This window comes from Sylvia atricapilla, chromosome 1, assembly GCF_009819655.1.
Source record: "Sylvia atricapilla isolate bSylAtr1 chromosome 1, bSylAtr1.pri, whole genome shotgun sequence".
In the NCBI taxonomy this organism is placed as follows: domain Eukaryota; kingdom Metazoa; phylum Chordata; class Aves; order Passeriformes; family Sylviidae; genus Sylvia; species Sylvia atricapilla.
The window spans coordinates 94,758,779-94,773,727 of NC_089140.1; the positions used below are offsets into that span (position 1 = coordinate 94,758,779).

The 14,949-nt window shown below is 41.5% G+C and overlaps 1 protein-coding gene across 1 annotated transcript; it reads right to left on the bottom strand.

The window, feature by feature from the left end:
- Positions 1–5,083: 5,083 nt before the first annotated feature.
- On the bottom strand, positions 5,084–10,892 carry TIMM21 (translocase of inner mitochondrial membrane 21). The gene is made up of 6 exons (XM_066328251.1): positions 10,386–10,892; positions 9,068–9,130; positions 8,870–8,967; positions 7,543–7,616; positions 5,666–5,771; positions 5,084–5,573 (listed from the first exon to the last, which is right to left on the bottom strand). Exons 1-6 carry the CDS (start codon positions 10,690–10,692, stop codon positions 5,481–5,483), a joined length of 741 nt encoding a protein of 246 aa, XP_066184348.1. The 5' UTR covers positions 10,693–10,892; the 3' UTR covers positions 5,084–5,480.
- Between the last annotated feature and the right edge of the window lie 4,057 nt (positions 10,893–14,949).

Consider the following 14,949-nt stretch of genomic DNA (forward strand, 5'->3'; position numbering starts at 1 on the left):
TTAGAATTGACTGGCTCTAATCTCAGCGCAAGTCACATCCTTTTGCTTATCTAATTTCTTCACAATTCACCTTGAAGTATTTGCCACTGAGAGATGTCTGGAGCTTTTGTGCCTGTCAGTCATCGAAGGTTTGGATGGGGTGCTGGGTATCAGCAAAAAATGAAGGTGTCAATCAGACCCACCACCCAGAATTCAAGACTTGTTTGTTCCATGTGGTTTATGAGGATCACAGTGCTCTCAGGAACATCCCTGGAGACCAGCTCTGCAAGGTCTCTACTTGGTCTACTTGGTCTGTAATGGGAGGTGTCTGTTTTGGAACAGCCCTAGAAGCTGTTTTATTTTGATGTTACCTGAAAAGCTTTCAAGATGAAGTCAGGAACATAAATATATACATATGTGTATATATATATATAATGTATATATATAATTTTGTCTACATAATATATTTTCTATAACATATATGCTCCACATTATATATTTACAGTGGTATTATGCATAGGTCTATACATGTATAAGGGCAATCAAGCTGACAAAGGGTCTAGAAAATGTCTTACGAAGTTGAGGGAGATTAGCTTTTATTCTGCTAAATTAAATACAGGTAAAGAAGAGACATGCAGACACAGAAGTTAAGCACAGTATTTTGAATGAGAAGAGAAATATATGCAGAGGCTGGAAGGACTCCCCACAAAGAAAAGGTGTTAAAAGAGAAATTAAAGGAAAATAAGTGTGAAAAATACAAAAAAGTTAGCACAGCAGGACATTTTTCATAGATGTTTTCAGGGAAAAATAGTTGTAGCTTTTTTATGAGGCTTTTATGCTCAAGGCAGTTGATAGAAAGCTGCTGTTTTAAATCTTGAGATGTCTCAGTTATTTCTCTCCAACACTATTATCCCAACTCCAGCGTCAGACTCCTGAATGTGGTGGCTTTGCAGATACACAGAGGAGGGGAGGGCATCTGTACCTCACCAGGTATCACACCAAAAAGCAACTGATGGCATTTTGCAAATCTGCACTCCAACACTGGGATTTGTCTCTATTTTATTAAAACACAGGAAAATGCATGGCCCCAAACATACAAGATAGAAATTCACTTCCAGCTCCTCTACAGAGGTTGTAACACTAATGAAGCAAATCACATCTCAGGGAATATAGCCATGATTTAATACGTGTATAACTGTAAAAAAATGTTGTTATGGCTAAGATTGTTATGTTTTTAATGGAAAAAAGAAGAATTAGGATTGAAATTGAAAAACAACCCAGTTCCCATAAAAGGTAAAAATGTGCTTGGGTAAAAGGTTAATGGAGTTAATTGTGGGGAGTAATACAAGACAGCAACTCATGCTAGGGAAGATAATTGTGATTCTGATAAAGGGGAATTGTAATTAAATAGAGGTTGGATAAACATGATTACCCTGAAAAGGTTTCCCAGCACAATAGCAGGAGGTTTTAAGATGTGGAGGCAGACGCCTGTACGTGATCTGGAAGTCGAGACACCACTGCTGCCAGCCCTGCTAAGTGCTCACCACTGCGCACACTGCCCACGCTGCTGCTCTGGCCAGCAAAAGGTAATAAATTGAGCTCATTTTGAAGTTTAGTTCACCTGCAACACTAACTGGCAAGTGATTTCCCTGTCTTGCTCACAACCCCCAAGATTCCTTGTTTCTGCTGGTCCCCATTTCCACCCCCATCCTGCTGTGGGGAGAGCAGCTCTGGGTGCTGGCCAAGGTTATCTGCTGCAGGATGGCTGGAGCAGGTGAGGGCATCCCTCCCATACCATGCTTTTTCCAGAACTGATAGAATTTTTTTACACGGATAATAAAATGAAATGCAGTAGTTTGATACTGAACCCTGAGAGGCAAACAGAGGCTTTCCACATTCATCTATTTTACTGAAATGGGTATTTGTGCTAAATATTTTTTATTTGCTGAGTTACAAATGTTCGACAATAGCCTATATGAGATGAAAGGAATCAAACACAGCACATTTCTCCCAGGACGACCAGAAGAATTTCAAAAAACCTTTTTGGTTCTGTTTCCTTTGTTTCTTTTAAATTGCAAAATTTTTGCAGTATTTTCAACTTTCAAGTATGTATCATTAAAAATATAAATATACTGAATTTGAATACAGGATGGTATTGATTCACATTTTTCTATAACTCCTATACATTATTTTACATAACACATACAGAATAAAAAACCCTGAGAATTTACTAGGAAAAACTATCAAATACTTCTGCTGTTCAATTATTTATAGTACTGTTTGGAATCACTGTATACCATCATGACATACATTCCCAGATGCCTAAGGAAAATTTCTACTGGAGTTCTATTATTGCCTCTTTGGAGCAAGTGAACATTCTCTAGGGACTAAGCCCTTCCCCCCGCCCCCACCCCCCCCCCCAAAAAAAAAAAGAGGGGGAAGATCTTTTTGCTTTCAAACTTTTGTTTTTCCAGTGCCAACTGTATTCCAGATCTTCAAGCAGAGTTCACACCCCATATCCAGACACCAGTTATGAGCTCTTACTATCACCTTTAAGCTTGCCCCTTCAAACTTTTTTCATTTAAATTTTCTCCCCAGTCTCTGTGCTTGCCTTATGTACTTCTGTCAGTTTACATGATGCAGTGAATCATAAAAGTGGGCTTGGGCTCAAAATGTGTCCTCAATGTTTTTCGGGTATAATCTGCAACACGTTAGATTGCTGACAATATACATATAGGAAAAATCCCACAAGTGTTAGGGTGGATAGCATCTGTTGTGATAGTGAATGAGACTGAGAGCAAAGTGAAAGCTGAAAGCAAACTCCCAGCACATTTTTTGGGGCTTTTTATCTCTGCAGCTGGCATGTGATACAGTAATTGTCTTACTCACATTCCTGTCTTGTTTCTTCTCTGCTTGTTAAGCGAGTTTGTTGGAAGTTTCTTGCATCAGACACGCATTTATTTTCAACCATGTCTAAGATCATGACTCTACTGCCTAAATCAGTTGTTGAAACCTGAATTCCATGCAGGAAATATTTAGGTAACAAGGTTATTTCTAAACTCAGTCATGCACAAAAACACCTTTGCTTCCCAATCTACAACTGTATTTTCTTTGCAAGAGGTTCTGTTTATTGAAGCTTATTGAAAGAGTAATGTTTTTGGCTTTTTTTGATATTTTAAAGTTTCCACTGAGTTCACTTCCTGGAGGGATATTTCTTTTTGTTGCTATACAGCAAGTATACACAAGACCTAGAATCAAACACAGGTCATAGAGATGACACAGTAACATTATTCCCATAAACCACCTCTAAGGATATTGACTGCCTATGATGCATACACAAGTTTTGGCAACCACAAAAATGAATGGAGAAATGGGAAAATTAAGACCAAGTCGTACACCTACCTAAAACACATTTTTTATAGTCTGCCACACAGTGCTTCTGGAAAAACAACCTTTCACTGGTGAATGATATATTTTAATTTCCTAAAGGAGAGAGGGGTTTTGAGAATAATACTTTTATTAATTCTGCAACACTCAAAACTGAACTCTGGAAAATGTGTTTAATTTCTATGAAAATGTGATTTCTTTGGCTCTGACTTGCTAGCAGTGATTTTTTTCCCAACGCTTGAGTAACAATAACATGACACTTTTACTTCAGAAAGTGACTGGCACATGCTGTATTTTTTCATTTTTCCAAGAGAAAATTAAGTAAGAGCTTTAAAAAGGAAATAGTGAAATCATTACTGCTTCTGTTTACCAACAACTTAAGGTGAACCCATTTTGCTGTCTCTGCACCTAAAATCCTCCAGTGAGAGGATGGAAGAATCTCTGCATGACTGACTGCTAGTGCAATCATCCAGTGAAGCAGGGGCAGCTTCATAAGGAAAACTGAGGGTAACACTCTTCAGATTTAAAAAAGGGGTATTCTAAAGCATTGTTAAACTCAGTGAATGCAGCTGTTCCCCTCCAGTGCAAACTACCACCAGGAAAGGTGATACTGCACAAGAGACAAGTGTTCTCTATTCCAGGTATCTTGTTCAACTAATCTTCACCTAATTTTGATTAAGGTGTCTCCATATATGTGTTTGCATGAAACAGAATTCAAGAAAATTTTGTAGGCATGTGTGCCAGCAAGGTCCATAAAGGGAACTTCAGCCTCAGGAAGAATATGGAAAGAAGTAATCACTTCCCATAAGACTTCTGTTAGCAAAAAAGTTTGACTTTTTTTTTCTGCAGACAACCTATATTCCTATAAAACTTTAATACTCCTGACGTTTTAAGAGGCTTAAATAATCTTGCTGGTGATAGGCATCTAGCTAGTACAAAGTTGATAAAACAAGCTATGAAGTTCTTTCTCTTCTTCACTGATGAGAAGTTCCTAGAAAAAGGATTCCAAAAAGCCTTCCTCCAATGAGATTGGAAAGCATTTGAGCCTTGTATTTGTCACTAGTTCAAATTAAGAATATTAAGGTCAGATAGAGGGAGATTTCGTCTACTAGTTTTTTTGTCTTCACTTTATCAAGAATATTCTCAGCTTTTTCACAACACAGGAGAAATGATGCCCTTTGCAGCTGTGTCTCCCATTCATGAAATACACAGAAGCATCCTGGTAAATCTCAGCTAGCAAGGTGATGCAGGCAGTAAAAGAAAATAATGTGGAATACTTTGTAGAAGAAAGATGCCCTGATAAACCATGGGTAGATGGTTTATCACATGTAGATGCAGACAAGACAGGAAAGAGAAGTTTAAATGGAATACTGTGGTTTTCAAAACATTTTGAAGGTAATGTCCAACCCAAATCCCCCCTGACACAGCTTGAGGCCATGTCCTCTTGTCCTGCCACTAGTTGCCTTGGAGAAAAGGCCAACCCCACCTTTCTACAACCATGGAGAGCAGCATGGCAAACATTGGAAAGAACAGATGGTAGTGATGTTCTGTTTGCTGGTAATTTATTTAGAAGACACCAATATTGAAGTCTTTATCTTCAGTTGTTTGTCACGGGTGTGTGCCTCCACCCTTACATGCCTAGACCTCTTTTTCATCACTACCATTCTTATTTTACCTTCTTACCTACAAAGATATCCAAAATGAAAACAGTTCAGGGTTCTGTTTGCAGTTAAACTACCTCTTTCTTTATTGCAGTGGTAGTGGGAAATCCAAGACAAGGAAGACAAAAAAATTCCCCATCCAAACCTAAAACCTTGGAAAACTCAGGTTTTGGGTGTGCAGAAGTATTATCCAGCATTAAATTGATTATTAAGAGGCATTATTTTCCTATGTCAAGAATATCTGCCACAATAGTTCTGCTATATTTCATTGGTTTCACTTTAAATCCTGTATCTGTTATTATCCAAAGTCCTTAGTGGAGGCCCTGAGAGGCTACTTCCCACAACACAGCCCTGAAGCTGTGAGACACAATTGGCAACACCACACAATTCATGTGTAGACTGGCTACAACAACATTATCCAATGTGAGATAAGGCAGCAGTTTTGATCATTGGCTATCTGTTATCCTCTATGACAATGGCTCTTCTCGGATAGGTCTCAACATCCACAACTATGTAGCGAACCTCGAATCTTCCTGTTTCAAGATTCTGGAAAGAAAAAAGTTCAGAGTGTTTTTTTTCTCTTTGGTAGTTTAAATTCAAGACTAAGCTTGTCAGGTGTATCATGCAATTGTACATACCTCTTTGACTTCCACATGGACTGTTCCCTGTTTCCCTGATTCGGTGCCCTCAATATAGAACTTCAAACGCATATGTTTCAGTCCATCTTTTACGTATTCAATGTGACTAAAAACAGCAACAGAAAACAAAAACCCAACCACCCAGCAAGAAAACAGATTATATGCTAGTTGAGACTTCAAAATTAAACTTACTTAGAGGAGTTGCTTACTTATTTTGTAAGAAAGTGTATTCCAGTGGTGTCCTTACGCTACCTTGGGTTCCTTCTCTACTGCTCCTCTCAAGCTTTACTCTGAGTGCCTAAGGACTAGTGAAGTTAGAAAAGCTAATTAGCTGCTGAGGATTAAGAGATGAAATGCTTAAAATGTCCTCACCCCAATCCTCCCCTCAAAACTGAAAGGCAATCCAGTGCTGAAGACTATGGAAATTCCTTGTATTTATTCTAAAAAAACCCAGATTTGGAGCCTGACATCTAGAAAGGGACCCCACATCACCAAGACCTCCAGAGGGTTTTTTTTAGGCACTTAAACTAAGTTATCAAGCCAAAACACACACAGCATATTTTTTCAAATTAATTATCAGGTTGGTTAAAACACATCAAAACAAACAGTTTACTATGTGCAAAGTTACTTACTTTGGCAATAACTTTGTTCTGCTGAAATTGTGTAACTTTGGCACTGATACGAGCTCTCCAACCTAAATGCTGGCATTTAGACTGGAGTTGGGTTATGCTCAAGTATTAAATAAACAGCACATCACTTTCAAAGTGGCAACTTTGGGAAACTAACGATCCCATGAGAGTTCTGGAGCCAGCTTATGTTTCCTACTGAAATTATTAACTGCTGCTTAGCACCCATCTCTTATTTCCATCAGTCATGCCCAGGTACACACTGTGAAATAAACTTCCAATACAGTTTAAAGTGACATGATTAGTAGAGAGAACATATATGGATGAAGAGCCTTACTGCAGTAAATTTACATTCAAGGTGTTCAAACACAAAAACCCCTATAGATTTTTGAGACATTTAATATCATTCTTATACTGCAGATGCAAACTCTACAATCTTACACAGTTCTCAGCTCAAAAATTTATTTAAATTACTAGGCATTCAAAATGATGGAAACTAAATACTGGGAAAGCTGATTCATAGTACATTTACTTATTTACAGACAGGTGCTCAAAATGTTTGCGCACATTGACTTCATCTAGCAGCTTCACTTTAAACATTTTTTCACAGAGCCTAGTGAAGAAATAAAGCTTCAACTAGTAAAAGCCACCTTCCTCAGACAAAATAAAAAAATCTCAATTTCATGGTTCAACCTGTGCTTATGTGCCATATGAAATCTCATTGAATATATTTCTGCCAAATAACCCAATAAAGGCAAAGCAAGGAGGACTTATGTTTTGTAAGAAATAGTTTTGTTGTTTCTTTTAAAAGGAAAGTAATAAAAAGACACACTCATGAAAGGTTTAGGTGATAGATGTTCTCTTAAATACACAGTAGAGATGTTGCCTCAAGTACCGAAAAGCATTCTGCCTATCAGCTCAGTATAGTTTCAGACTGTAAACTTCTGTCAGATTACTGCTCTCCTCATGCAAGCCTAGGCCTTTGCACTATTCTTTTCATCCTTATTTTCTAGAGATCTCTGTGTCTACCATGACGACCATTGCTTGTTTAGAGTCACTCAGAATTGGCATTTTATGTTATACGTACACTGTAGTGGCATATGGCACACAAGAGGCACTGCAAAAAACTTCTATGTTCAATCAAAAGTGACAGATATGTCACATACAGTTCATCACTAGAACTAACTTGTGATCCAAAAATATCTTTGCTGTACAAAAACTGGTGTCTTTATGGGGCAAACCAAGGGGTACCTGACATGCTGTCGTCTTCCTCTTCTTGTTGCCTCTCCATAACCTTTGATAGAGTCACCAAAAACACCAATTATCTACAAGAGAAAAGAGGTTTGAGCTGTCAAAGGGATAACATACAAACAGGTATTCCAGTATCAGCTCATGTCTCTGTTGTGAATACATCTTCTTTTAACAAAATGCCCCTGGAGAATCTAACATGACAAGAATAGAAGTGTTTATGAAAGAAAACAGTTTAAGGAAAACTCCTCTGTATTCCAGTCTCTTTTTTTACAGTCCTATATTAAATGCCTAAAATAAATCCTACTGATATCTTCTATTTGTACTGTTCTCTGAGATGAAGAACTGGAAACTGACATTTTGTGTAAAAAGAAAAAAAAGTACAAAATATTTGCTTAAGTATCCTCCAAGAGAATATGTTTCAAAGTTTAAAATGCAAATGCATTCCCCTTCATATTATCTAAAAACACTGCTGAATAAGAAATTCAGTAAATTTTTTTTTCAGATCTATAACGTCAGAGTAGATCAACTTAGTCTTAAACTTATTTTAAATTTGGTTAGAAGAAGAGATTAAGTTTTACTGTCCAAGTACTGGAAAGAAGTTTTAATTCTACAAACTTGTTCCAAAGCAGTCTTTTTTATCCGAGCAACAACTTGTCATTTCATTTCTAGGTTATCCTCAAAGGCATCTGCTACAACCTTTTTGAAGGATGTTTTGTCTGAAGTCATGTTTTTTAAAATCTAGTTTCACATTGATTTTTTGTTTACACCCAGCTATGATGACTGTGTGATCCCATGACTGTTCTCTGCCTGTTTTCCTGTTAGCCAAAGGAATGCTAATTGTGCTTCCAAAGAAGAATTTCAATTCCTGGGTATCAGTGCAGTACTTCACAGAATGACAGAACCATAGGGAAGTGTCACAACGGAGTAAGTGTGCTGAGAAAAGGCAACAGGTTAGGTCTACAGAACTTACTAGGACCAGTTGCCTCTCTGACATGCAGAATTCAAGTGCTGCACTTAGCAGGCACTCAGGTAAGTCCCTGAGAGTTTCTGTATGGTGACACAAGCACATGCTCTGTATCTCCATCAGTTTTTTGTGCTGTGGCACACTCATTTGACTTCTAGCAGGCTAGTTCAACGCCTGCACTGACTTGTCCTAAGAGAGGCTCTGCTCTGGAGCTGACCCACCCCAGGACAGGTAAAAGCAGAACTGCCAAAGCACCACATGGACCTTCACGTAGTTTGTGAGATTCCTTGCATGAAGTCTTGATTGAAGAAAGACAATAACTACTGATAAGCACAAACTTATCACTGAAGTTCAAAAACCAACCTCGGGGTGAGATCTGCATTTCTCCAAGGCATCTCCATAGATCTTATTTGGACTAGAAGAAGAGAATAGCTCTTTAAAAATCACATAGAATAAACCACCTGTAACAGAAACAACGGCAGATGAAATGAAAACTTATCAAACCATATGGAATTAATGAAAAGTGTCTTCTGATAAAGAATGTAATTTTAAAAAAATAACCTGTAACACCAATTCCAACAAGCACCACAATAAAATAGGTAAAGTCTCTTCCAGCTTCTTTCACTGAAATTAAAAAGAAGACAACACATAAGTTGCAACTTTGGATAATAACACTTGTATGCCTTTCTTACATAAATGCTCCTCTGTTAGTCTGTAGCCCAAATAACATTTTAGCAGAAGAAAAAAATTCCACTAACAGTTTCCATAATGCCTCATTGCTGTAAAAGAGACCATGGAACATCTCTTACATTGTACAGGTCATGTTTACAGGTCTGTTAAGCCTTATTACTTTCTGTTTGCCAGACGCTTTCAAGATCCAAAGTAGCAATTACTGCTACTTTTAGGGTACATGAGAGCTAGATATTTTAGGAACTAATGAGGCATTTAGCACTGCAAGTATTCACACTATCACCTAAACCCACAATCACTGCAATCCTTACGCAAAGAACAGAAGTAAAGAAGTAAAAGCAAAAGAAGTAAAATAAAAGAAGTAAAAATAAAAAAAGTGAAAGCTTAAAAGTTGCGCACACTGCAAATAACTGGTTTTATGAATTTGCAATCAATAGAACAATAAAAAGGGAAATATTAGCCCAAACTTCATATTTTATTTATTAACAAAATTAACTGGTGCTTGTCTGATTAGTTTTTATCTTTCAATTGTGACCAAAAGTACAAGTGTCAGTATACACTGCAAAATAAATCATATGAGATTCTCTCAAAATAGTTAAATACATGGAAAGAGACTACTATCTTTTAGTGATAAAGTGTGCATTTCAGTGGAATACAAGTTAAGGAGGAAATGTTAATAACTATTTTTCCCGCAGTCTTCTAACCAGCTGAAGGCGTTTTTCATAAGTAATTTCAAAGTACTCAAATTTTCTGACGCTAATTATGTAGTAATCACTTTTCACTGAAGTGAATGAGACCAACTAGAGTGAAGGAAATCCATAAAGAAACTACTACGACACGTAGAGCTTTCACAATCTTGTTGGAGGTGAACTTATTTCAACAGCCCTACTGACAGGCTGCACGTGATAGACTTTCCTTCTGAAAAGTAAAATGAGAGAACTATTACATCTTGTGCCTGATAATTACTTAAATCCACAGGCTGTTTAGAAGAAGTCACATAATTTGTTCTGATTGTGCAATGCATACACAGAAATGTAACAACTGCTCCAAACAATACGACGTGAAAAGACACCGGTTTGGTGTGCTTTTATTTTTTCCTAGATACTTGATGTTTAGAACTATAAAACTTTAGCTGCAGAAGGAAACGTCGCCAGCCCTTTTGAGCAGCACACAGCACCCTCCGCCTTACCTTTCTGAGCCGCCGACACCAGCGTCTCCTCGTTGAGTGCCCTTTGCACGGACACATCTTTGCTGTCACCGCCGGGTTTGGCAGATTTCAGCCCTCCCGCCTGCGTCCCGATGCTCTGACGGGCGGCCCTGAGCAGCAGCGGGGGCTGGTGCCGCCACCTCCGGCAGGAGCAGGATCCGCTCCCGATCCCGCTCCCGATCCCGGTCCCGGTCCCCAGGAGCGCCCACCCGCGGGTGCCGAGCAGCCAGCGGCCCAGGCAGCCCCGCCCGAGGGAGGCGGGCAGCGCCCGGGGCAGCATCCCGGGCATGGCTCCCGCCGCCCGCACAGGGGCACGGCCGGGGCAGGCGAGCCGGACGGAGAGTCTGTGCCGCTCGCCACCGCTCTCCCGGGAAACCCTCGGGGAAGTGCCCGGGCAGCCTCCCGCCCCGAGCGGCCGCTGCCTCAGCTCAGGAGCCCACCCGATCCTTCACCGCCGGCCGCCGCCGCTTGCCGCTGCCCCGGCGGAAATGTTTGGGACGGAGGAGCAGCGAGCGGCGGCAGCGGGTGCTGGGAGCGGTAGTTTGAGCGGGCTCCCTCTCCCGCCCGCCGCCGGGAGCGGCTCCAGCGAGGTCACTACAGCGCCCGCCATGCCCAGCGCCGCCACGGCCACAGCCCGCCCTCCCGGCCGGGAGCGCGGCCCTTCAGGGGCTGCGGGGGGCTGCCGGCGGCGCTGCTATCCCTTTTAAAGCTGTGATTTCATACTTCTAAAAAAAATTTTGTCTTGCACACATTTATGAGTTAAAGCGATGTAGTTGACGTTTGTAGTTGAATGGAGCCGGCTAGAGGGATCTGGACAGGCTAAATCCATGGGCCGAGATCGACGGCCTGAGGTTCAACACGGCCGAGTGTTGCGTTCTGCCCACAGATCTCGGCAGCGCCGCAGGCTGGGGGCAGAGTGGCTGGAAAGCTGCTGGTGGAAAAGGACCTGGGGGTGCTGATTGACAGCGGCTGAGCATGAGCCAGAGTGTGCCCAGGTGGCCAAGGAGGCCAGTGGTGACCTGGCCTGGATCAAAACCAGTGTCGTGAGCAGGACTAGGGAAGTGATTGTCCCACTGTATTGGCACTGTTGAGGCCACACCGTGAGTGCTGTGATCAGTTTTGATGCCCTCGATTTAAGAAGGACAGAGCTGCTGGAGTGTGTCCAGAGACGGCAGTGGAGGAGCTGGTGAAGGGTCTGGAGCACAAGTCTGATGAGGACTGGCTGAGGGAGATGGGAGAAAAAGGAGGCTCGGGGGGACTTTATCAGTCTGTACAAATGCCTGAAAAGGGGCTGTGGCAAGATGGGAGTCGGCCTGTTCTCCGACAAGAGGAAATTGCCTCAAGTTGTACTAGGGAGGTTTAGCTTGGATACTAGGAAGGACTTTTTAACAGAAAAAGCGATTAGACATTGGAATGGTCTACTCAGGGAGGTGGTGGAGCCACCGTCTCTGGAGATGCTTAAGGAAAGACTGGAATTTGCACTTGGTGCTGTGGTCTAATTGACGTAGTGACGTTTAGTCATACGTTGTAAAGTAACCTCAGAGGTATTTTCCAGCCTAATTAATTCTGTGAATCTGAGACCCGAGCCCACAGTGCCCGAGAGCTCCGCCCTCACTGTGGGGCAGCGGAGCCGCCGGGACGCTCCAAGCAGCATCCCACCGCTCCGCGGCACGTTAAACGCTTCCCGAGCGCCGCACACCGCTCCAGCCCCGCCTTCCCTAAGCCGGCCCCCCGGACACCGCCTCCCCCGGGCTGCCGCCGTCCCAGCCCGCCCCGGGGCGTTCCACGGCAGCGGCAGCGCTTGTCGCTTCCCTGCCCTCCCGGCCGGCGGTGCCGGGGCGCCGCTGTCCCACGCCGCGGCGGCCATGGCGACGGGCCGGGGCAGGTAACCGCGGGCGCGCCGAGCGGGGCTCTGCCGGCCCGGCCTTCGTCACCCTTTCCCGGGAGCGTGGTTTAGTTGTTTTCCCTCAGCTCCCGTTGCTCCTCTGAAAAATACTTACTTCACGCGTTGCACGGCTCTGGTTTCTAGCTGTGGACTCTTCACGGCCAGGGCTGTGGCCGTGGTGCTCGCCTCTCGCTGCTCCTGGCCCAGTGGACGCCTTGCAGTGGGCAAACGCTGCTGTTGGCAGGTGCACCGAGGCCTGGGGGTGACACTTTCCTGCCTGGGAAGGGAGCCGAAATTTCGGTGTCCTTCACCTTGGAGGAGGTGCTGTGATGTCTATCCACAGTTACTTGAATGCGTTCAGGGTGGTTAGGCCTTTGTGATAAATAGGGCAGTTTCACTGTGGAAGGTGCGATTACCTCCGTTCTTGCAGTACAGGTTCGGCTTTCAAAATTTCGGAGCATGAGTCTTAAAGACAAAGTTGAGAAAGCAGATTTTTCTGTTAACTCATTTGTACAACCTTGGGTTTCATAGCAGTTTCATTCTCCCTGCTGTTTTTTTTTGTTTTGTTTTGGGTTTTTTTTTTTTTTTTTTAACCTGCAAATGGATTTGGGTAACATCCACCTTTTAAAAATCAAATTTAAATAGTTAGCTGAGGGAAAAAGCCCAACCAACCCATGCCAAAACATTATTGTAATTTTTCTTTGTCCCCACGTAGGCTTCAAGAGGTGGAGGATACAGGTTTTTTCACTACTTAAAACTTTGTGTACATTATTTGAAATGTCACTCGAAAGACAATTATTTGCTGACCGTCAAAAAACCGAGGCACACTGCAAGCATTATAGGGTGTGAAAATGAAAATACTGGTACAAAACTGAGACCCACAGGTTGAAAGCTAATCAAAAAGCAATTGAAGTTGTGCCTCGTAAGTAAGATCATCTCAGTTGTTCTAGAACTCTCTAAAGAGGGGGTGTAACAGCTGTCATTGACTTTCATTTTAGGCTTATCTGCCCAAGCTGTGTCAGTACAATGTAAAAGCATTTTGTTAATGCTAATTTAAAATCTTTAGCACACACAGTACTTGGAAAGTAATTTATGGATTTGGTTTGCTGGTTGTTTCTTAACACCTTGAGAATAGTTTTGTTTTGGAAAATACAAAAGTTAAGCAGTTGTGGGGTTTTTTTTGTTTGTTTTTTTTTTTTTTTAATTGAAGCTTACAAAACCAGTAGCTATTACATTAAAGTTTTCAAGGCATCCGTGGGCAAAATGTTTTCTTCCTCAGGTATTGCTCCCTGGAGTGAAGAAGGAGGGTGGGTTGGTGGTTAAAATGAGCAAGAAGGACTGAATACAGGCTATGCAGGTTGTTCTTATCCAGGGTAGTGGGTTTTAAAATCCAGAATCCAGCTTCTTATCTGAGTTATTTCTGTGCCTGGAGTTTGTGAAGTTGTGTCCCTATAGAGTATGCCCAAACCCATCCCAGAGTAGCCTGGGATGTGCTGCCCTGCGACATACAGAAGTGATAGCTCTGCTGCTGTTGAACACAAGTTGTGTCTCTAAATCCCTTTACCAGCAGTTTGTTAGTGCCTCATCATCTAAGTGTTCTTGATAATGATACACGAGTAAAACCCTTGTTTGATCTCCAGGTTATACTTATTACAAGACTGCTCTTTTGTAGTCATTAATTTAGTTGGTCTGTCAGTGGTTAGCACCCAAGCTGAAATGTGCATGTTTTTTTGTTAAGTTTGTAACGATTCTCAGTCAAATATCTTGGATTTTTGTTTTGTTTTGTTGTACATAGCACAGTTATCAGTGTAGACCAGAACTTTTAACTTCTTTTGATTTTTTTTTCTTTAAGCATAAATCAATCTTAAGTCAAGAACTTATTAAATGTATATGGTATCCATATACTTCAAAACTAGCCATTTCTCCTCCATATGGATTGGTTGCTTAGAAACCCAGAGCTGGTTTGACCAGGTGTTGGAAATATGCTGGCAACGTAAAGCATCAATAATGCAGTGAATGGGGAGCTCTGCCTGCTTGGTGGCATCAGTGGGTATGAAGTGTGAGGATTTGGTTTAAGATTGAAACTCTGTCTCCATATTTCTCTGTGGATTAAGGAAGGGATTTGTTTGCAATTACAGTTTACAAAGTCCTTTCTATCAGAAAACTTGGGAAAATGTGTGACTGGTTGGATTGTAAGAGTTTGTGTTAGAAATATGCAAAGTTCTTTTCTTTTCTATCCAAACTGTGATGTGGAAATGTTGGTAAATTAGAGGGTGTGTGCAAGAGACCAATCCAGTTGAGGTATTTGATGTATTTTCACTTCTGCATGGAAGGGGGTGCTGAGTGGCTAATCCACAAATCCAGCACACCAACTATCAAAACTTTTTACTATTTTATACATTTTAGCAAAAGAAGGAATTAGTTTTCCTTGGCTACAAGTTGCATAATTCTCTTATTAATTCGTTTTCTACTATTGGTTAACGATTCTCTTGTTTCTCCTGCTAATTAGTTTGCATGCTCAGTCTTTCTCTTTTTTGAGTCAGCGAGTTTCCGAGTCAGTGATGGCAATCTCACATATCTGGAAGCTGGAGCTGATTTCAGCACAATTGCTGAGTTGGCTTTAATAGTTTCTTCCTTATCTTGGGAGCTGTTCCAGGTATC